General features: G+C 39.9%; 1 protein-coding gene across 17 annotated transcripts in view; it reads left to right on the top strand.

Moving 5' to 3' along the window:
- LTBP1 (latent transforming growth factor beta binding protein 1) overlaps positions 1-23,950 on the top strand; it is a 432,121-nt gene that overhangs the window by 330,755 nt on the left and 77,416 nt on the right. For all 17 annotated transcript variants that reach the window (XM_067007826.1, XM_067007825.1, XM_067007830.1 and 14 more), the window contains 3 exons: positions 1,199-1,321; positions 7,802-7,924; positions 13,843-13,968. In XM_067007826.1, the coding sequence (XP_066863927.1) occupies positions 1,199-1,321; positions 7,802-7,924; positions 13,843-13,968 (372 nt within the window). The remainder of the gene's footprint in view (positions 1-1,198; positions 1,322-7,801; positions 7,925-13,842; positions 13,969-23,950) is intronic.

Genomic DNA, 23,950 nt, shown 5'->3' with positions numbered 1-23,950 from the left:
AATGCCAAGATAATCAGAATGATGCTATAAGCAGAGTAGGATAGAGCAGTGGTGTAGGGTCCCTGTGGTGTTAATTCTTGCAGAATCACATTGCCAGAAGCAGATACACATACGCAAATGTGATGAATAAAGTTTATCAGCAAACAACGTGAAATAAGTGCCTGCTGATTGTTGAAACACTAGGTCATCTAAGGAGTAAAAAAAGATGTGGTAGACATAGGCCCTGCCTAAGGAAAGTCAGAATCTAATGGTGAAAGTAAATGATGGAATACATGCAATGTATTATCATGCCTTTTATGTGTGGATATGATGCAGGCACGTTTGTGAGCCTGAGCTCAGGACTGCGGTTACAAAACAAATAATCTCTAAGCAGAGGATGTGTGTGTCAAGCAAGAGAGATGCAGAAGCAATGTAGGTATCAAATGGGCTGAGAGCCCATTTGAAGGACCATTAGATTTGCCCAGAAAATCATTGAGAGAGAGAGAGAAGGTGGAAGGCTGATCGCTAGGGGTCTAAAGGGTAAATTACTGAAAAAGAATTGAAGACATTCACGCCATGACACTTTTCAATCAGGGGTGTCAGCAAACTTTTCCTGTAAAGGGCCAGATAGTATATGAATGTGTGGTGCTATTTTCCAGTAAAATTTTATTTATAATAATAGGCATTGGTGGGCTGTAGGAATTCCAAGAAGCTTCGTTGTGATTCCCAGATTACAGCCAAGTATTTGCCCCTCATCAGTGACCAGTGGAATTAATATGTACAGATTCTTAGCTCATTGCTTAAATTTTTAAGCCATCTGGTTTTCCCTACGGGGATATTAATGAGTGACCTTTTACTAGAGGTCAGTTTGAATCACATAGTGAAAATTCTAAATTAATTAGAAGCCAGATAGTTAATAGACCTCCTTTACATGAATGATTAAAAACTCACTTTTAAAGCACCACTTCTGGGCTTCCCTGGTGGCGCAGTGGTTGGGAGTCCGCCTGCTGATGCGGGGGTCACGGGTTCGTGCCCCGGTCCGGGAGGATCCCGCATGCCGCGGAGCGGCTGGGCCCGTGAGCCATGGCCGCTGAGCCTGCGCGTCCGGAGCCTGTGCTCCGTAACGGGAGGGGCCGCGACAGTGAGAGGCCCGCGTACCACAAAAAAAAAAAAAAAAAAAGCACCACTTCTAAGTTTCTTTTTACTCTCTTGCTCATAGATATTGATGAATGCCAGCACCGTCATCTCTGCAGTAATGGGCAGTGCAGGAACACAGAGGGCTCCTTCCGCTGTGTTTGTGACCAGGGTTACAGAGCGTCCGCCCTTGGAGACCACTGTGAAGGTGAGAATTGCTCTTGATTGCAGAATCATAAAATGTGAGAATCAGGATCAGGGAAATCTGGACATCATCCTGGCCTCTGTCCTTGACCCCATACTTTTGACTTCACAGTTGAGGGCACTAGGTCCCTGCAAGATATTTTCCCCATGGTCACACAAATAGTGCCAAGAAGTGCATAGAATCGAGGTTTTCCTTACTCTGCTCAGAGCAGTTACGCCAGAAGAATTATGCCAGCTAAATGGATAAATAATCAGTTTAACTTTTCTCAGCTGTGGATGGTTTATCCTAGGTGTATAGTTCTGTATAGCATCCACTGGGATGCCCGACCAGTGGTACCAACGATCCAAGTAAGTAAAGACAAGATAATTTTCCAGATAAATGTAAAGTTTTTAAAGCCAGACTTTAATTCAATTTTGAGCTTTTCACATAAAATATTTCTTCAAGATAACCCATGTGTACAGCATTGTGAGCTGTTAACCACCTTCACTACCTGCCTTGGCCCAGAACCCCTTTGGGTGGTCAGGGCTGCTGAAGCTGCCTGACACCAGCCTGTCACTTGTGAATTCTCTGTGTTCACTGTGTGTTTTTCCCACTCATCTGCTGATTTGCTGCATTCAGACCCTGTCAGTTATGAAAGCAGAAATGTGAACATGGCAGGGTTTGCCTCACATGGTGAGGTGGTGTCTGCTTGAGGGTCTGAATCCCACCTTTGACAGACGAGAATGAGCTTTTCAGTGGCTGGTTTTGTGGCACATACTTCAGTGGCCCCAGATACTTTTCAACTTTTCAGTCCCATTGGTTGGGAAAGATCAACTGTATTGTATCCTTCTCTTCTGACCGGAGAACTTGGCTCAAACAGTCACAACCTGTCTGGAGGGCAATTGGTACCATTTCAGAGGTGTTAAAATGTACATTATTGTTGAATCAGTGGGTCATCTTCTAGGATTTTATCCTAAGGTAATAATGTTTTTCAAAGGGTTAATACAACGAGTGAAAAGTTGTAATCTACATACCTCTTGAAAAAATAGGCAAATGATCAAGTGATAAGTCATAATAACAATAATAATTGGTTATCTGAAAACTGTGGATGGGGAACTCTACAATATATGGGTAAATGTTGATGATTCAACATAGTGGCAATGCAAGATGGAAGAGGCAGTTGTGTTTCTGGGAGCCAGTCATGGAAGAATCTATTCTAGAAGTAAGTAGGTGGTAGGGCACATGCTAAGGCCCTGAAAACCTACACTGACCACCAGTATGTTTTTTGCCTGAATTCCTGGCCTAGCCAAGAGGATAACCAGGCCATTGACTAAGTCTTGGGTTATGGGTGCTTATTATAAGACATGTTCCTCTATTTTGGCTGTTTTAATGTGTAACCATTTCACCGGAAGTCCAATATTTTTATTCTAAAACCATCCATTTCATGAAAAGCCAAATAAAAGCTTTTTCTCAGCTTGCTTGTCATTATTAGTATGTATGTTCCATAAGAAAGCTTCTTTTTAAGTATATAATCAGACTCTTTTCAAGTCAGGACTAATCTCCCTAGTGTCTTAGGTTATAAATAGGACTGGAGTCCAGTCAATTAATTCAGAGCTCCCTTTGAAACGATATTAGCATTTCAGCCTGCTAATTCCCAACTAGCACTGTTTCTGACCCTTCCCAGTCTTATGTAGCTGTAATTAACTGAGCTGTGACAGCTCACATGCCTTTCACAGCTGTGGGAGGAAGAGCCATGTTTCTTGTTGGCATTTCTATTTACATGTGTAATTTTCCTCTCCTAACTCTGGCAGAGACTTGTTTTCTTACAGCGTTATCCTGCGGTCCTGCTGGCCTTCTCGTGGGGTCAGAATCCCAAGCATTGTGCTAATTTCTGTGGGCAACGTATGCCAGCACACTCAGTAGCCACTCAGTCTGGGTGGCCTCAGTTGTCCTGGTTATTAGAGGTCTTGGCATCTCAGCCTTCAAAGGCTCTGCCTCTGACTTGATTTCCCTCCAGGCACAGTCTCTGCTTCCATGCCTACCTTGGCACCTTCCCCAGCCCCTTGCTGTGGTTGCTCCGTGCTAGTCCCTTGCAAAGCCTGAGAAGAAGATTCATGATTTACTCTGTCTTCCTATGGCCCTTCTCTGTTGGTCATTTCTTTGCAGACCAAATCGAAAAAGGGAAGAAGTGCTAGTATTTCTTACCTTCTGACATTTCTTTCCAAGTCAGAGTCATGCATTTATTCATCTGTGCATTCATTCATCAAAATTTGAGTGTCAGGGATGTGCCAGGCACTGTTCTAGGTACAGGATATACAGCAGTAAACCAGACAGACAGAAAGTCCTGCCCTCATGGAGCTTACATTTTAGTGAAGGAGATAACAATAAACATGATAAATAAATAAACTATACAGTTTGTTAAATGGCGGTAAATGTTAAGAGGAAAATTAAAGTGGGGTACATGGGGGGTGCTTAGGGAGGGAGGGAGAGTGATGGTCTTAAATAAGTAGGCAAGCAGAGGTTGGCCTGAGATGACATTTGATTATTTCTGGGGGAGTATTCCATGAAAAGGCTTTGTGGAGGAGATTAGGAGCTTGACTTGGGCATTTTCAGTTTGTATTGCCTACAGGGGGTATCCAAATGAAGATATCTGAAAGGCAACTGGACCTATGTGTTTGGAATTCAGGAGTGAGTTTTGAGCTGGCATTCATCAGCATGTAGACAGTGTTTAAAGCCACGAAGTTGGATGGGATCACCAAGGGAGTGAATGTAGCTAGAAGAGAGATGTTGTCCAAAGACTGAGTCCTTGTCCCTCATTTATTTAGAAGTGAGGAGGTGATAAGGAACAAGCAGAGGGGATTGAGAAAAAGTGGCAAGTGAAGGAGCAAAACCAGCATCCAAGGGAAGAGAACATTTCAAAGAGGGCATGAGCCTGTGTCAAACATTGCTGCTAGGCAAGATGAGGACCGAAGTCGACCATGGCATCTAGCCAGGTGGAGGTCCTTGGTGACTGCCAGAGCAGTCTCAGTGGAGAGGTGACCACGGCTGACTGTTGCTATCCTTAAAGCCTGATGGCCAACTCCTAGAAGAAATTCCTCTTTCATATCACCCTAGTCGGTGGTGTCAGACAGTCCCACCCTGGGCTCTCTAAATATTCCACCTACTCTTTTTTTTGCTTTTGAAGATAGAGATCTTGCAAAATTTTTTTTTTTTTTTTTGCGGTATGCGGGCCTCTCACTGTTGTGGCCTCTCCCGTTGCGGAGCACAGGCTCCGGACGCGCAGGCCTAGCGGCCATGGCTCACGGGCTTAGTTGCTCCGCGGCATGTGGGATCTTCCCGGACCAGGGCACGAACCCGTGTCTCCTACATCGGCAGGCGGATTCTCAACCACTGCGCCACCACGGAAGCCCTTGCAAAATTTTTAAACTAAACCAGACTCTTAACATAATGTACTGCGTTTTAAAATCTGTACAATTATTTATAAACATTTAAAAAATGCTTCCTTTTACTCTCATATACATTATTTCTCTTAGATTTTGGAAAGTGAATGAAAATTATTTTAGGATAGGGTGAACAAAGCTGACAAATTTCCATTATGCTGAGGCACATATATTGGTAATAGAGTGTTGTTCCTGAAATTCATATCCTCAGGATTCTACTTGCTCTACTTTGAATTGAGATTTTTCACATAATGCTAATGATCAAATGTGCCTTTTCTTATTTTGTTGTCTCAGTTTCCGAAAGAGCAAAGAAAGAAAGGTAAATCTAAAAATGGACCTCCAACTCAACACCTGTTAGAATGGCTGTGAAGCTGTTAGAATAAATATGGAACAGTTGGAACTCTCTTACCTTGCTGGTGGGAATGTAAAATGATTCCAGCCACATTAGAAACTTCAAAAGTGAAACCTACTATGTGACCCAGCCATTCTATTCCTAGGAATTTACTCAAGGAAAATGAAAGCATATATTCACACAAAGACTTACACATGAATGTTTATCAAAACTTCATTCATAATAGCAAAACTGTAGGGCTTCCCTGGTGGCGCAGTGGTTGAGAGCCCGTCCGCCGATGCAGGGGACGCGGGTTTGCACCCCGGTCCGGGAAGATCCCACGTGCCGCGGAGCGGCTGGGCCCGTGAGCCATGGCCGCTGAGCCTGCGCGTCCGGAGCCTGTGCTCCACAACGGGGAGAGGCCACAACAGTGAGAGGCCCGTGTACCGAAAAAAAAAAAAAAAAAAAAAAAAAAAAACCAAACTGTCAACAGTCCAAATACTCATCATAGGTGAAGGGTAAACAAATCGTGGTACATTCATAAACTAGAACACTACTCAGCAATAGTGAGGAGAGAGCTGTTGATACACATGACAACCTGGATGGCTCTCAAAAACACTATGCTGAGCAGAAACCAAACAGAATAGGGGTACAAGTAGCCTTTGGGGGCAATGGAAATGCCTATACCTTTTTGGAAATGATTGGCCAGGTTATTCCTTTAGTACGTTTTATGACAGAGATCCATAAACAGTCGACTAGAATATCCACCGCTTCAGAATCATGAAATAAGCAGAGAGTTGGGGCTTAAGAATTATTTTCACAGAATTTATATCTAAACACCTTTTCTCAGTTAAATTCGGCTCCACTTTGAGGAATCTTGATCTACCAAAGGTCAGTTAATCAGTGAATAAAGCCTTTGTTGGCACAGTCAGGCTTCGAAGGAAGACACTTAGTCCTCCGGGCTATTATCTTTCTTAATTGTGCATAATGGTTCCTTTACGGATTCTTTCACAGAAATTATAACACCCAAGGCATTAGATTAACAGGAATGGAGATTTTAAGGTCAGACTGGAAAAAGAGACGAGGGAAAATGTCACCAAGCTTTATGTTTGTCACTACAGAATGACATTCTTACAAAGGTGTGTCCTTAATTTCTTAAAAAGCATTGCATTTACAATGATGTTAAGAATCCAGCAGTGGATCGTAACAGATATAAATTGGTACAGAAATGCCTGTGCCTTGATTGTGATGATGGTCACAAGAATGTGTCTACATTTGTCAAAACTCATTGAACTGGACTCGGGCACATTCGTTTTATGTAAATTATACTTCAGTGAAGTTGGAGAAACACACTAAAGAAGAAGTGATAAATCACTTCAGTTGTGACGGAGTCACGTCAGCATTGTTTTACATTTTAGGAGCAAGTATTCAGAAACACTTTAACAATGGGTGAACCTCATAATAATTTATTTTGATAGAATGAAATTATAAGGTGCTTCTCTTTTATCTGCCCCATGAATGGTACAGAAGGCAGTTAATTAGTTGCTTGGGTTCTATGAGGAATATTTAATTCCTTGGGCCCACATTTTCAACCGGGCAGCGAGGAGAATCAGGCAGCAACAGGCTCCATATTCACTTCTTCCTGGACCTCCTCATGTATTTTAGCAGCAATAATAACTATTAGCCAGAAACGCCATAACATGCCAAATTTCTGAGAAAACGGAGAAGGTTTTGTTCTTTAGGTTTCTTCAGTGCTAATAATTTGAATCCTACACATACAACAGAATCGGGGCTCCTGGAGTGTGTTAGGAATAATGAGCTCTGACTAGGAGTAAATGAGGTAATAAACAACCCTAGCGAAAGATCTGCCTCAAGTTCATGCAGCAAGGGGGGCTCATTAATTGTCTTACATGCTCACAGTCAAGACCCATTATTGGTTACGTAAACCATTTTTAGTTGCATATACGTTGTAAGTACATACGTTAGAAAAAATCCAGGCAACATTATACCTGTTTGTGATAACTGCTGAGTTAAGTGACTTGATTTTGTTGACTCCCTTGCCTGCCAAAAACTCCTCTTCCCCCTCTGCCACTTTCCACCCTGCTATCAAGGCTCCAAGTAAGTTCCTTATGTTACACAGGCCACCTTTGACCTCTGTAGTGTCTCTTCTCTAAATTCATGTGACGCTGGAAGTTGCTTTTATTCTTTGACAAATATCTTTTTTGACAATTCTTATGTTAAATTATTTTGAACTTATAAAGCAACTCAATATTTTTGTGTTTTTTCTTATCAATATAATTTGGGGTTTTTGGTTCAATCATTTTTCTTTGGAGGCAGGGAGCATGCCAAGTACTTTAAAAATCTTTCCTGCAATGCATAATACAGGATCTTGTCTAAATAGATGCTTAAGATATTCTTATTTGAAGAATAATTTTATTCCCTATCATCACGGAGAATTTAACCAAGTAAATTACTGTTTGTTATAGAATCTTTACTTTTCCTCTTTGAATTGATTTTATTTGATGTTAAAACTTGTTTATTGTGCAAAGCTAAAATCCTTTCAAAATATTTCATTTTTTAAAAAACTCTAAAAGGTAAACCGTCATCCATTTAAAATCATGCGTTATGAGAGATGTAAAATAGTGTTCATTTATGTGAGTCTGTTGTGTAAACATAAGGAAAATGTTTTTCTTAATACAGTTTGTCTTTTAAATTTTGTAAATTGACCTGTAGATATCAACGAGTGCTTGGAGGACAATAGTGTCTGCCAGGGAGGAGACTGCATTAATACTGAAGGGTCCTATGATTGTACTTGTCCAGATGGTTTCCAGCTAAATGACAATAAAGGATGTCAAGGTACTTCTCTCTCTCCATCTTTTAAGTTATAATTTACATTATTGTTCAGTTCTGCATTGCTTCCTGATGATAGTCTGCGGTTTTACCACTTTATATGTAAGTGATATATGCCGATTTGTATTTGTATAATATTTTTCTTGAGTGTACATCAAGTACAGGAAGTTCTCGCTTTGCACTGCACCATGTTAACTGAAACTCATGTGTTTTGGAACTGTGTCCTAGCTTTGTGTGCTTCTGTGGTAACTGAGATCACCTGTACTTTGCTGTTCCTTCCATGGGCCAACCTTGGTACTTGATTCTAAATTATCTTCTAGCTTTTTTATCTCCTTCATGGGTCTATTTAATTTTGTCCCGTAGCTGATATGTATCTGCTTTTTTTTTTTTTTTTTTCCTGATCCCTGTTTTTATCCAGTATCCAGCTTCTCCTCTCCCCCCAAAAACCTCACTGTTTTGGTCACAATTATAGAGGACAGGATTTTATGTTTTCTCAAAGTGCTATCATGTTTAATCTCCTAAACAGCAGTCCTCCTCCCCTTATCTGTGGTTTTACCTTCTGCAGTTTGTTACCCACAGTCAGCTGCAGTCAGAAAATACTAGGTGGAAAATTCCAGAAACAATTCACAAGTTTTAAACTGCTCACTGTTGTAAGTAGTGTAATGAAATCTCGTTCCATCCCATTTCATCCCACCTGGAACGTGAATCATCCCTTTGTCCGACATGTCTCATCTGTTAGTCACCTAGTAGCCATCTCCGTCGTCAGATCCACTGTCGAGGTATCACAGTTCCTGTGTTCCAGTAACTCTTATTTTACCTAATAATAGTTCCAGAGCACAAGGGTAGTGATTCAGCAATTTGGATATACCAAAAAGAAGCCATAAAGGTGCTTTTTTTTAAAATGAAGAGGTGAAAGTTCTTGACTTACTAAGGAAAGAAAAAAAATCAAGTGTTGAGGTTGCTAAGATCTATGGTAAGAACAAAGAGGGAAAAAGAAAGTTGTTCTAGCTTTGTTGTCACCCCTCAAACTGCAGAAGTTATGGCCACAGTGCATAAGTCCTTCGTTAAGATGAAAAAGGCATTAAATATGTACAATAAGATAATTGGAAAGAGAAAAATTACATTCACATAACTTTTATTACAGTATACTGTTATAATTCTATTTTTAGTTAGTGTTGTTAATCTCTTAGTGTGCCTGATTTATCAATTAAACTTTATTATATGTATGTATAAGAAAAAAGTAGTATATGTAGGGTTCAGGACCATCCATGGTTTCAGGTATCCACTGGGGGTCTTATAATGTATCCCCCGGGGGTAAGCAAGGACTGACAGTACAGTGGACACAAGGTACTAATAAGAACACAGCACCTAGGGAGGGAGACGCAAGAGCGAAGAGATATTGGAACATATGTATATGTATAACTGATTCACTTTGTTGTAAAGCAGAAACTAACATACCATTGTAAAGCAATTATACTCCAATAAAGATGTTAAAAAAAGAAAAGAACACAGCACCAATCACAGCACAGCTTTAACTGAATACCTACTATGTGCCAGCTGCTGAATTACCTTACACAATTTGTAAAGAATTGAAGAGGCAACTTTTCTTTTATCCATTTTGTGCATGAGTAACTGAAGCTCAGAGAAGTTAATTAGCATGTTCCGCACTAATAAGTAATTGAACTGAGATTTGAACCCAAGATCTTTCCCCACTATTTTCTCTACATTTCCGTGCCAATTATTGTTACACTTATAGCCAAAGGAAGGAAGACAGTGAGATTCAGTGAATTTTTTTTTTTCCCAGTGTAACACATTGAGTTATTGTTGATGCTGGGGTTAAAAAATCAGATTGTCTAGATCATTTGTTCCATCATTTTTAGCTACACCTAACTGCCCCACGGGTTTTCCTATAATTATTAGTCTTAATAAATCCATGCCTTTTTTCCCATTGAAAACTCAAACTTACCTATACTCTTATTTTTTTCTAATACTGGATAATTTTTTTTTCTCATTCTTCCTCCACCATTATGGAACTCTGTAGTGTATCCCAAAGTACATATAAATAAAAGCTTGTTGCAGTCATTTTTTATCCACTGCTACTGGACATGTATGACTTTTTTGTTCTCGATTGTCATAAATTATATCCCTCTCACGTGTCCCAAATCACAGTATTCTTAAAAGGGAATATGGTGTCTATTCTCTTAGTTGTGAACATTATACCCTGTGTATCATTATCTACACTCAGCTTTGTGTCCCTGAGATACAAAAGACATGGGCCTTTGCTTTACTGATCCCAAGATTTAAATAGCAGTGTGTACCTCATTTGATATCACATATTTATTTACCTTCAAGGTGAATTTAAATTTTTCAGTTATTTCCAATACAGAAATTAAATGTGCTTGGATTTAATGTAGTTGAGAAGAAAGGTTTGAATTATAAAGTTATGTGACAATATTTCTATTTGGGGTCTTTTACATCTTAATAAAATCTTGATTTATATAACAATGCCAAGAGATACCCCCCCAAACCACCTGAATCCTGTTTTTATTACAGACATTTGGGCTTAGAAGTAATATTTTTTCTGTTTCCTCTTGTCACAAATTTTTGACCAAATAGAGGTAAAACCAAGTGTTGTATAAAGAGACCATGATTTCATATTGCAAATTATATGCACTTCTAGAGTTAAAGTGCATAAAGCTCATTTAGCCATCTGATTAGTTAATTATACTGTCTTCTCTCCATATATTAAATTTGTGTTTGTGATTTAATCAGAACTCATATGTGACTGCTCCGAACATATGATGTTTTATTGACTATAAATCATTATTAAATTGACTTTGTTCTCAGTCACGTCAGTGATTCCTGATTTCCAGAATAAATTAATGTCTGCTTGAAAAACTTATATCCAAACGAATGAAAAATATTCCTGAAGTGGGATAGAGTACCATTTAAAAAGTACTATCTGTGAATATGCTCCATCACCCACCTTCTCTGATTAGAGTCTGTTTATAATACCATGTGCACTCACCTTGTTTTGAATCATCTCTTTGCCACATCACTGGAGGCAGCTTTGTGATCCTTCGCTCTGCCTGAAGTTAGTAGCCTGCTTCTATCTAATCCCATGATCATGTCAGCATTCTGTACATGGGTGTGGATTCCAGAGTTTGTTTTAATGCTGAAAACATAATTGATGACAATGTGAATAACCATGGAACATGTTTGAATAATAATGCATGATAGGCATAAACTTTAAACCTCACCTAATAATCTGAAGATAGTTCCATATTCAGGAAGGCATTTTCAATTGAAAGTGTAAGAATCTCTTCCCCCAGCAAAGTTAAAGATGTCATACAGACACAGCATGGAAATTCTCTGTTAATGCTCTCTTTAGGAATGTGGGAGCACACATTTGATCTTCAGAACACACTCAGTTTCACGTTTTGACTTACACTTGCCAAATTGTGAATTTCTGTGGAATCTTGGACCTATGAAAGAAACCCAACTTAAATATAGTCTGGCTTTCAGCAGAGTTACTAGCAGCATAGTTTAGAAATGCCTCAATAAGTGCAACCCAAATTGAATGCATATGTTTCTCTGGTTCCAGATATTTGTGTTGTTCTTTCTTGGTGGTTTCCTGGAAAAAAGTCTGGGAATCCATCTTCAGTTCCTGTCATCAGACTTTTTAGACAATTATTTGTTAATCAGTGACTTCTCTTTAAGCAAGAAGTTTATGCCCATTCTTCCCTATGCAAAGTTGCAAAGTCTGACAGCTTTTATAGGGCCATATTGAGTGACAGATAAAATAAGGAGGTGGTCTTGGATAACCTCTAGGGCTCTACAAGATGGATATCGACCTGGGACTTGATCTCCAGGCCAGTGGAAGTTTATGGCACTTTGTTGCCCAGGTAGAGGGCAACAGATTCTAGGCAGCAGATTGGAAAGAAAGAATGGAGCTAATGGGTAAAAGAAGGTCAGAGTTCAAGAAAGATTACCAGCTAAGGTATTATCAGTAGGTAGAGAGGAAACACAGGATACCAGAGATTTTATCAAAGAAGTGAAGAATTTCACAGAGTGGAATCATGTTGAGAAATAGTAAAGTAGGAAATGATTCATTGCTCTTCCTTGAAATATTTTAGTGACAATTAGAAGAATGGGAGAATTGTTAAGAAAATGAGTATTCCTATTTGATTTCTTAGTTGGATTCAGCAGTAGATAAGCCAGTTAGCCTGAAATATATGGCAGAAGGAAGGGTAAAGAGTTCAGGCTTAATACAGAGATGGCTAAATCAGTAATATTGCTGGAATTCCTATTACACAGTGAGATCAATGGGGCAAAAAGAAGAGCCCCAGGAGATCCTGGATACGGGGAAAGGGATGACTCTGGAGGAGGTGAGCTGCCGGGTTGGTGGCTAAGCATGTTCTAGAGGTCACTAGGAAGGTCCCATCATCTGTACCTTTTCCATGTTCCCATTAAGTTTTACAGTTATTCATGTTGTTTCCTGCCTCCCCTGTTACACTGTGAGCTTCATAATGGCAAGGGCCCCTTCCTACTCAACCTTCTCATAGGAAGCCTTCAGCAAAAGTTTTTCATTGAATTAAAGGTGGATTTTTAAGAGGATATGTTGAGGACCTCTTCAGCAAGAGATAAAGAGGAGGACCTAGGAGACTTCAGAAAGGAAAATGATCTTAGTAGGGCTACTGCCTGGTTGGTGCCAAGGACCTGTGATACTTTTTATGACCCCCAATTAACTAAGAGAGCCTCAATCAATCACTCTTCAGTTATTAGAGAATGAACAAAACTGTGAAGTATTTTGCTGGGCAAACATTCATAATACACTGTTCACTTGCTGTGCTAGGAGTTGGGGACTCAGAGTTAAAATATGCAGTTCTCCTTAAGAAGCAGTCAGTGCAAGAGGGACACAGATGAGACAAATAGCAGTTAAAATGCAGTGCGCATAGGCAGTTGCGTGTGTCAGCAGCAGTGTGAATAGGTGAACCATTCTCCATGCTTCCTTATGTTGTCCGCTTTGGGCACTCTTGGCCAGCATAACTAGGATTAGTTTGAAAGAACACTGCATTTACACCAGATACCTCAGGCATTACCAGTGTTTAGGAGTGCATCATCACCCTGGCTACAGGGGGCATAATCATTCTTCATTGAGGGCAAGCAGAGTGTGAGACGGTCAACACAACTACAGCATGACTTGTTCATAGTAATAGTCGCTACCACTTTTTGACTCTTGGTTGTGTTGGGTACTACATTAAGCGCCTGATGCTCATTCACTAATTTCATCATCACAAAGCGGTGCCAATATTGACTTTCCCTGGTATAAAAGGCTTTTTACTTGTACTTTATTTCTTGTATCCATTGTCAGTGAAATATAGATTGTAGTCTACTTCATTTGTATATTCAGGCATCTGAGAAGTGCCATTTTTGAGCCAAACACTGTAAGACACATCCAGCCTTGCCCTTAAGAAGTTCACGTCCCAGGGACGGATAGGCATGGACATGGGGAGACGTACAGGCCACGGGAGAGTTGTTTGCATGGTGGCGGGAGAGGACAAAGGAGAGCACAGTATTCACACTGAAGAATATTTCACAGAGGATTTATTTGATTGTAGACCCTCAAGCCTCCAATGTGTCTTTTAAAAAAAGGGTACCTTTGGGTTGAAACTATGAAACTGCTTTTTTTTCTTGGTTGAAAATGGTTTGAACATTGGCTAGTTCCTGTGATTCAACCTAAGTAGTTTCTCTCTGCTGACAGTCCAACTTGTCTTGTGGTCTGGTGTGTGTACAAACTGTATAGTTGTGCCACCAGATAAGTGTCTGACCATTTTGTAATAGATTTTTCTTCCTGTATGTCTGGTATCATAAGAAAACAAAACAGATTTTTTTCAAGTATGTGGAACTCTTCTCGATTCCAGATATTAATGAATGTGAACAGCCCGGACTCTGTGCTCCTCATGGAGAGTGTCTAAACACAGATGGTTCTTTTCACTGCGTCTGCGAGCAGGGTTTCTCAATCTCTGCAGATGGACATACATGTGAAGGTAAGACAAACCATAAGACATCACATAATTATTGCATGATAAAGCAGAGAGGAGATCACTCTCTATTTTAATAGGCAAAGGCTCTGAGACACTGAAAGCCACTCATGATTTAAGGCCTTAGAACATGTATGCACCAGGTAGGGTGACCCCTACCCAAAATCACAGCTCAGGGTGGCTGGGATTTACAAAGAGGATAACCGGTCATTATGATGGTGAAAATACTCACAGGTGATTCCACTACTGGTACTGAATTAACAAGTCAAAATGTGTGGAAGGTGATGATTTTAGGTGCACATGGGAGACCTAAAGGAAAACGGGGGCAACATCCTGATGTAACTCGAGACACTGCCAGTTTTGATTATGCTTCATGTAGACCATCTGAATCATTCTGTTTATAAAAATGCCTTGCTTGATTTTTTTTCTCTGCACCACTGTCAGCAGAGATTTTCCAGAGTTATTCCTCTAATATCCTTAGCTCTAAGCCAGTATATTTTCTTGTCTATCAGTATTTATTATGTCCTAAAAGCTAATTAACTTGTAAGATGTTAAGATAACACTGTGGGCTTCCCATTGGCAACCTCTGTATGTTTGCAGGGGTACAGCACTGGTTATATTCATAAGATTTATATCTTGATGACTTATTATAGTTTGATAAGTTGAAGAATAATTCATCTGAACCTTTATAAAAGTAAACCAAGAAGATTCCTATAATCATAATTTTAATCCATCCCTTTGTGAATCTAGGTTATCAAAACCCAGCTATGTTTTAAAGAAGTATGAAGGTTTTGTTCTGGGCCTATGATAGGATCCAAATGCTTTGCTCTAAAAAATAGTGCAGCAGGAAGTGTGTGCTCTCCTTACCCATACCACAGTGGAATCAAGCCGAGGAACGGCAACCAGGTTCATCTGAAACTAATTATTATATTGGGAAGAATATACTGATCTTATAAAAAGCAGGAGATTGTTGAAATTGCTCTCTTGCTGAGCAGACAAAACATTGATACCAGATTTGGTTTCAAGTGAAAGAGAGATAGTGCAGGGTGGGGTTTAAACAAGCAGATTCTGAGGGGTTTGAAAGTGATCAAAAGTGGGGAAATGGAGAAAAACATCATAAAGATGGCCATGAGAGGTTTACTGCATGTTTCAGTGATTTGAGTTTTAATTAATTTTATATTTAGAGCTCTTAAGAAAGACAGGGCGTGAATGCACACATTCTGGGGGGATCACAGTATTCCCTGGTGGAGGAAATAGGGAGCTAGCCCATCTGAGTCACTGATGAAACGAATTTGCAGAATGCACATTTCCCTGCCTTCTAGAAAGGTGTGGGTTTGCTTCTTCAGCTAGCTCTAAAACATGGATAGTAAGGGCTTCCTTTACTGAAAAATGGTCCCAGTTACAACTGCAAATAGCTGTGCCATGCAAAAACTATATTCAGAAAAAATGTAAGTCACCTCAAGTGCTCACCAGTCAAAGCCATTGCTCCAGAAGAATATACCAATATAAGCATATTCACATTTATTTTTTCTTTTGTACTTTATCATTTTTCTTTAATTCTGTATCTTTCAAAATCCTGATTTCTGCAACCTCAGAGTTACATAATCACTCTAATTTAGTTGCAGTTCTAATTTTGTTAGTCATTTACTTGGCAGAGATTTGAATTTTAAAATGTGTTTTTAGAAAACTTCCAGTGCTTTGTAAATTACTGTACTTTACTATACTGTCTTTGACAATTGTTCCATATTTTTTACTCCAGAATCCGGACAGTTTTAACAAAAGTAAAAAAAAAAAAAAAGTAGATAATTTAGAATATTGTGCTGATATATGGCAGTATAACTAGAAAGCTCCCTAATTATTAGGCATATTAATCTCTTTTTAGAATAAGCTTCGCAAGATTTTCATTTTTTGTGGTCTTAATCCAATATATTAAACTGGTCCAAATTTTCTGTTGTTGGACTTAGTCTGAAACTTGTGACAGTAGCAGTGTGTCCTGATTCTACCTTTGGCAATGGTGTGGGACGAAGCTAGTCCGTGTGATGGGGATTTAGCTATGGAGGTGATGTGCATAGGACTTGAATTAACATTGAGAAGTGGCTGGCACCCTTTTTCCATGCCCATCCACCAGCTTACTTCCAAACTTCTAATTAAAGCGTTTGAAGCCACGTGGACATGTGAGGGCTGGCATACCCTGCTTTAAGCAGGGCTGAAGGAATCCCACCCAGCTGAGGGAAGGAGGGCCCTTCCCTGATTTCCTATGACTTGGAGAGTTGTCAGCATCTCTGCACAGTTATCGAACCCCGACGAAGAGGTGTACTCTGTCAACATGAACTGTCTCAGGTATCAAGTAGCATGGCCGATTCTTTGGAGATACAAACAGCACCACTGGCTCCTTCCTTTCCCTTATGTATGTGCTGCTCTGGGAGCACGTATGTGGGAGAGGATGGAGAAACATCTTGTTTTTCCCACGTGAGATAAAGAAGAACAACAGTGTCATTTGAAGTTTGAGCGGAGTGGGAAGGAAGTGATGGGTGAGCAGCTATTTATTTATTTATTCATTCTCTCAGCAGTGACAGAGTGCCCGTCTTGTGCCAGGCACCATTACTGTTCCGAGGGCAAGACACACACTGTTCTTGTTCACATGGAGCCTACATTCTAGGAAGGGATTCGGGGAACGATAAGTAAATAGTACATATAGAAAATTGCGTTGTTGTATTTAAATAATATAACATGGTGATACTTTATGGATATAAATAAGTGCAGGGTATGGCATGCCATATATAATTGATAATGCACAGGGTTTTTTTCCCCAAGTCCTACATGTGGATGTCAGGAAAGCGCAGGGAAGCAGGACCTTTCTGATTTACTTCCACCTCGGTAGTTCTCGGTAATTCTTTCTTTTCTTCTCATAACTGCAGTTCATCTTTTCCTGCCACCTCCTTTGCACCCTCTAGCCAGAGCTTTCGTCTCGTGTAGGAAAACAAAGGAAATTTTTTCCTCTTTCATTCAGCTCACTGTTTTATATTTCAATTCATCTTACCGATTTGTTGTAAAAAGTTACAATGCTTTGGCTCCTTTATTTTTCCCCACGTTTTAAATTGCAGCGTTTTAATTCATAGGAAAAATATGTACCATCCCGTTTATAAGCTGACTCAGGGTTTGGTTTCTTCATTATCAGCAGAATGTGAGTGAGTGGGAAGAAGAATGGGGAAACTTGTGACTGTATCCTCAGTGTCACCATGTCTGTCCCCTGACTCCCATAGGGAAATGCCTCCTGGTCTCTGACTTGACATGACTCCATTCACGTGTCTCTGGGCAGGCTGCTCTTGGCCAGGAATGGCTGTGCTCTCCCAGTTGGGTGTCCAGGTTGACTGAGACCTTGTATGACAAGTAGATTTGGGGACATGGGGCATCTCTAGACCCCACTGTGCTTTCTAGTCTGTTCACATAATAGACCGGGCACACTGGTCTAGCAGGGACCTCGGAGCAGCCCGGCAACACAGAGGGAGCGTTGGTGACTTACGGAACCTGCTTAGTCATGGCTAATTAGGCCTCCAAACCATGACCAAAATCACTCCCTAAAGCCCTGTCCTTTAGAAAGAAGCCTCATTCATTCATCCATTTGACAAATATTTATTACGTGTGTGCTCTGTACTGGCCACTCTTCTAGGAACTGAGGCTGTGTCAGTGAACAAAAAAAGATCCCCAGTTTCTTGGAGGCAATAAACTAATAAGCAAACTACGTAATATGCTAGACAGTGATAAACCCCGTGAAAAAGAGCGGAATAATGGGGTTCTGAGGGCTAGAGTGAAGAATGGAAGCTGGTACAATACAGACTAGGGTAGTCACAGTGGGCTGTTCTGCCTCTGTAATGTAGGTTAATGAAAGTAATACTAAATTGTGTCTGGGTAACAGATAAAGCCATATTTAAGTGCCTTTCTTTTTCAAACTGATCATCTCCTGGCTAAGTGATAATAGCCTGTCAATAAATAGACAAGAGGACATGAGATCATCTGCTAAAGGCCTTTTTCCAATTACCAACATGAGTTCTGTTGTCCAGACAGGGGAATAAAAAAAGCAGAGTACAACACCAAGAGCAAACCCTAATGTGAATTATTGGCTTTGGGTGATCATGATGTGTCAGTGTAGGTTCATCAGTTGTAACAAATGGACCCCCTCTGGTGGGGGATGTTGACAGTGGGTGACGCTAGGGGAGTGTTTTGGGAAAACAAGGGGAATATGGAAACTTTCTGTGAAATTTTACTGTGAACCTGAAACTGCTCTTTAAAGTCTGTTTTTAAAAATCAGGCATTCCTGGCATTACCTGTTTTTCATCAGAAAAAAACCAAAAAATCAAAACCTTTAAGTTCAAGTCTATATTCGACTGCTATCTTTTTCTCCCCTGAATTTTGTTGTTTATTTCTCACTTTTCAAAATAATACTCCCAGATGGAGTATGTGATCAGGAACTTCTCTCATATTCAAAACAACTCTCCTATTGATTTAAAAATTGAGAACTATAGGATTGGAAGGGGACTTCTTAGAACATCTAGGCTGAACTCTGAATCCCAAAGCACTCAAAGAACCAAGTCCTATTGTTGAACAGCTGTAAAGGCTCTAATCCTGTAACCTATTTAGATATTTACCATGAAACACTTCCTGCTCACTCATTCATTTGGAAGGGAAAACACAACAAATGCAAGTGGTAAGGATGGCTGGTTTCTTGAAGTTGACTGAGAACAGTGATATCAGAAAGATTAAAAGAAGTTGGGTCCAGGGCTTCCCTGGTGGCGCAGTGGTTGAGAATCCGCCTGCCGATGCAGGGGACGAGGGTTCGTGCCCCCGTCCGGGAAGATCCCACATGCCGCTGAGCGGCTGGGCCCGTGAGCCATGGCCGCTGAGCCTGCGCGTCCGGAGCCTGTGCTCCGCAACGGGAAAGGCCACAACAGTGAGAGGCCCGCGTACTACAGGAAAAAAAAAAAAAAAAAAAAAGAAGTTGGGTCCAAACTCTTAGGCCAATTTTGTGTTCGCTGGGAACCAGAAAATACAGTAAAGGCAACCTTTGCCAAATCAAAGAAATAAAAACGAACTGGGAGCTAGTGTGGTTTTGTTTTCAGACTTTGAGGTACATTTTCTAGGAACAGTGTAGAAAGAAAGTATAAAACCATTGTTGACAGCACTGCAAGGCAGTTGGTGGTTTTGTGGCATGGAGATAGAGCTTTATGTCTATCACCGAAGAGAAAATATTTTTGAAAATGACTTAGCCAAGTAGGACATCGAAGTACCCTGACACAATAATATATTACATCTGGCTGCTTGGCGCAAAGATTTTTAGGTTTTTTTTTTTTTAGTACTTTTAGAGTTGGAAACTGAAAAGCCCAGTAAGAGGACACAGCCGGAGTGTTGCTTTTCTAGACAGGGAATTCAGCTTAACAACAGGATCCTTTCTCTCCCTTGTGTAAAAAAGGATCAGACGACATTCCAGGTAAGGAAGGGAAGTGACCTCTTGCTATAAGAGCTACTGTTCTTCACACTCACTCCTCCTGTGAATGTACTTCTGCAGAAGTGAATGAAATGCATGATCAAATCATTAGGGAGAGAGCTGAGGAAATCTTGCTGGAATAATCTGCTTTTGGACCTGGAATACATATTTTCCATGCATTGTTTGATTGTCCTCCGTATATGAACATTTTTATAAAGAAATTCATAATGGTAGCAAAAAAAAAAAATTCAAGAGCTCTTCCTAAGCTTTTTATTGCTGTTGACCTTTTAAAACCCCAGAGCTATGGAAAATCATCTGTTCATAGGAGAAGTAAACACTTTTCCTTGCAGCCAAAAAAATAGACATGAAACTGCCAGAAAGGGAAGTCTGTGAATAGGCGGCTGCCCCTCACTTCCTACTGCGGCCCCCCCTCCCCCAGCTCACATCTGGGGCACCGACAGCTTCCTGCATCTACTTTGACCAGTCTTTTGATGTCATCAACAACCCAAGTTCTTGAGAGATCACGGAAGGTTGTTGTGAATAATATTTTTATACTTTAGACCTACATTGTAATGCTTAATATATTCATTCCAGAATCAGTTACTTTTTAGGCATCTCACAGAGAATATGATATGGTTGTCTTGGACAGTGTGAGTGGACTGGAGATACTTCACATGTCTGATTTCATGACTGTATTAAAACAACAGCAGTAATAGTAAAAGCCAGCATTCATTGAGTTCTTGTTAGGAGCCAGGCACTATGCTAAGCGTGTTGTACCCATTTTCTCTTTTAATCTTCACGACAAACCTATAGGTAGGTTAAATACTAATTGGTATGCTTTTGGCTGCAGTGAGCAGCTTACTATAAGAAATTTATTATACTAATAAGAAATGCAGAGATTGTCACCTCTCATCTACTATAGGTCTTTATTTAATGTCACTTTCTCAATAAGCCCTTTTTTTCTCTTTTTTTTAAGTATTGACTTACAGTGTTGTGTTAATTATTGCTGTACAGCAAAGTGATTCAGTTATACATATATATACATTCCTTTTCATCTTCTTTTCCATTATGGTTTATCACAGGATACTGAATATAGTTCCCTGCGCTATATAGTAGGACCTTGTTGTTTATCCATTCTATATATAATAGTTTGTATCTGCTAATCCCAAACTCCCAACCCGTCCCTTTCCCACCCTCCTCCCCCTAGGCAACCACCAGTCTATTCTCTATGTCCCTGATTCTATTTCTCTTTCATAGAAAGGTTCATTTGTGTCATATTTTTTATTCCACATATAAGTGATATCATGAGGTACTTGTCTTTCTCTTTCTGACTTACATCACTTAGTATGGTAATCTCCAGTTGCATCCATGTTGGTGCAAATGGCATTATTTTGGTTTTTTTTTGGCTGAGTAGTAGTCCATTGTATATATGTACCACATCTTCTTTACCCATTCATCTGTCAGTAAGCCCTTTTCTAACCACCCTTTCTCACCTTCACTCACCCCCAACATTCCCGTTCCCTGTTTTTTTTTAACTACTTTACTCTCCTTCTGTGTCTTATCTATTGTTTATTGTCTGACCCCCCTACTAGACTCTAAGGCTGATAAGACAGGAATCTTCATCTGTTTTGTTCACTACTTTGTGCCATTAGTTAGGGCCCAATAAATACTTTGTGAACGAATGATGAACTGTCTGTAACTCATCCTGGACTGTCAGGAAACAGACATAATTGAGTGTGTTGTGCACTTCTGCAAAGCCTTCCCTTATGTTTTTTGAGGATTTAATTCCCTAAAGCACACCCTGCTTAGTAATTTGGTGCAGCAGTTGTTAAGAAGTTAGGCTGTGGAGTCTGAGTATACATGGGCTTGAACTCTTGCTCCAGCACTTCCAAGCTGTGTGGACTTGAGTGAGTTAAGTAAGATGCTCACATGCCTCAGTTCCCCACTGCATGATGAGGATAAAATACAGCACCTATGTGGAGTTTGTTGGGAGAGGTAAGTATGTCGATATGTGTTGGCAAGTATCAACTTAGAATGCAGCCTGGCCCCTAGAACATGCTCGATGAATGTGAATTATTGTTAGTATTTTAGCACTTCTTACATGGGCACTCTAGTTATTGCTGTTTGTTTCCCTTAATATGTGGGCACCTAAAAGGAAGGGGACATTTAACATCTATTTATTTTTATATGATCTGTGCTTAGAAAATATACAACACGCAGTTGTATTGTTTGTGAATTAATTTGTCTGGTAGTTCTATGTCCAGGTCTGGATATAAACAAGTTACTATATTTTTTCCATTTTTAAACCCCCAATTTTATTAAAGTCCTGTAGAATATGGTACAGTAACTCATTTATACATAATTTGCTTTAAATTCCTCATCCGTTGTGTTCCCTAAGCGTTACATGTGACTAACTTTCCCCATTCACCTCAGGTTTTTCAAGTTTTTAAGTGTTTGACGTGTCAATTTGCCAGTAAACTGATCGCTCATGCTAATGCTTATTTGCATTTAAGTATTGACACCGTTATTTCTAGAGGTACACTGTCTATCCTCTGTGGTTTCATAACTAATCTTTCTTGGCCTCCTATTTGAATATAGAAAGAGAAAAATTACAATAGTGAAAAAATGCGAATTTTTTTGGCTGATCTTATATTGCCTCTGGGGCTCAAGTGTCAAAAAGATGAATCTAAAAAAAAAAAAAAAAAAAAAAAAAAGATGAATCTGGGGTTTGATGCATTTGGCCTGTGCTTCGGGTTTTCTCCCAGTCTCACTGGCAGCCCCTCTTAGTGTAAGAGACACTATATGAGAAGGGAAAATGTACAGCATGACTCTGAAGTTAGAATGAGATATTTTTTAGAAAAGCTCAGGTGTTAAAATGTAAAACCATTAAATGAATGCAGAGATAATCCAAATGGTTATAAATTGAACTGATAAAGACAAAAGAGTGCGTTTTAAAAACTGATACAATGTAAAAACACACGTAGGATCTTTTTCAAGTAATTGTGGCAGGAGAAACATGCAATTGGAGTTCAGGATATTTTCCACGAGTATCTAAAGAACTTTTTCTTAATGGCATGGAATTTATTCAAAATGGAGAATTTATTCAAATAGGCCACTTTTTGTGATATTCCATTATATGACGGTAAATGAGGATTATTCTTTACCTTTGGGAGTAGAAAAGTGTTTTTTAAAAGCTTTCTTCCAGTTTCTTCTCTTTAAATTTTTAGAAATGTTTTTTTCTGTGGCAAATTCAAATTCTTCTCATTCCCAGGTTTTTTTTTGTTGTTGTTTGGTGTGTTTTTTTTTGCGGTACGCGGGCCTCTCACTGTTGTGGCCTCTCCGGTTGCGGAGCACAGGCTCCGGACGCACAGGCTCAGCGGCCATGGCTCACGGGCCCAGCCGCTCCGCAGCATGTGGGATCTTCCCGGACCGGGGCACGAACCCGTGTCCCCTGCATCGGCAGGCGGACTCCCAACCACTGTGCCACCAGGGAAGCCCAGTTTCCCAGTTTTTCTATAACATTTTTTCAGTCCATCGTGGGAAGAAATAGGAAGAAAATGGCTGTTTAAGTTCAGAAATCACTTTGATTCTCTTTCTCTCGAAAGAAGCATAGATGAGTTATTGTGTTTACAAGTGTTGCTTTTGTGAAAAGAAAAAGTGTTTGGTGTCTCATTAAAAATATACTACCTTTTCAACTTAACTCAGAGTTTTTCCTTTAAATGTCACAGATACTCAGTTTTGGATTTTCACCGATAATACCGAGGTTCTATCGTGATTGAACAAACATCTGGTGCTTGCAGTGGCTTCCCAGGCAGCACCTCTCCCCTCCACCTGTGTCTCCGTTTTCTGAGGGGAAAGATCTGTACCCAGTGCAAACTGCAGGCTTTCAGAGCTGTTTAATGACACAGATGCCCTTTCGAGCTACAGAACCTGAGGAGAAGTGAGACAGACCACTTTCCCCATTTTCTTAGTTTTTCACTGCATGAGCTTGTTAATACGGTTTGAAATGTGAAAGCCAAAACGCTCTTCTGAAGTTTTTTTTGAAGCCGTTGACCTAAAATTATTTCATTCATGAGGATTTTCATCCTTGGCCTTATTTTGAATAATGGAGATAATCTTCTATACATTTATTCCACTTCCTTGTCTTCAAAAGCCAAATGGAAATGAGAAGGGACATAAGTTAAATACTTGAAAAATTCTTAGGACTTTTTGGGGTCTTAAAAAAAACCCACAAAATTTAAAAACTCATTAATTTTATATTTTACTCTCATGTAGAAGAACATTTACTAGCTGTATTAATTTTAAACTTATGAAAGGGCATGTGGGGTGGAGAAAGAGAGGAGAACTAGGAACCCACTCGCAGCAGTTCAGATGCACATGGGAGGTAGTGTTGCCAGTAAGGGCCTGGGGGGCTGTACTGATCCAGATCAATCATCATTAATGCTTAATAGTCAAATATGACCTCCCTTTGCACACATCACATGTGTCTGTTTAAATATTCATGAC

Source organism: Kogia breviceps, chromosome 11 (assembly GCF_026419965.1).
Source record: "Kogia breviceps isolate mKogBre1 chromosome 11, mKogBre1 haplotype 1, whole genome shotgun sequence".
NCBI lineage: Eukaryota > Metazoa > Chordata > Mammalia > Artiodactyla > Physeteridae > Kogia > Kogia breviceps.
This window is presented reverse-complemented; position numbering and strand designations above follow the sequence as displayed.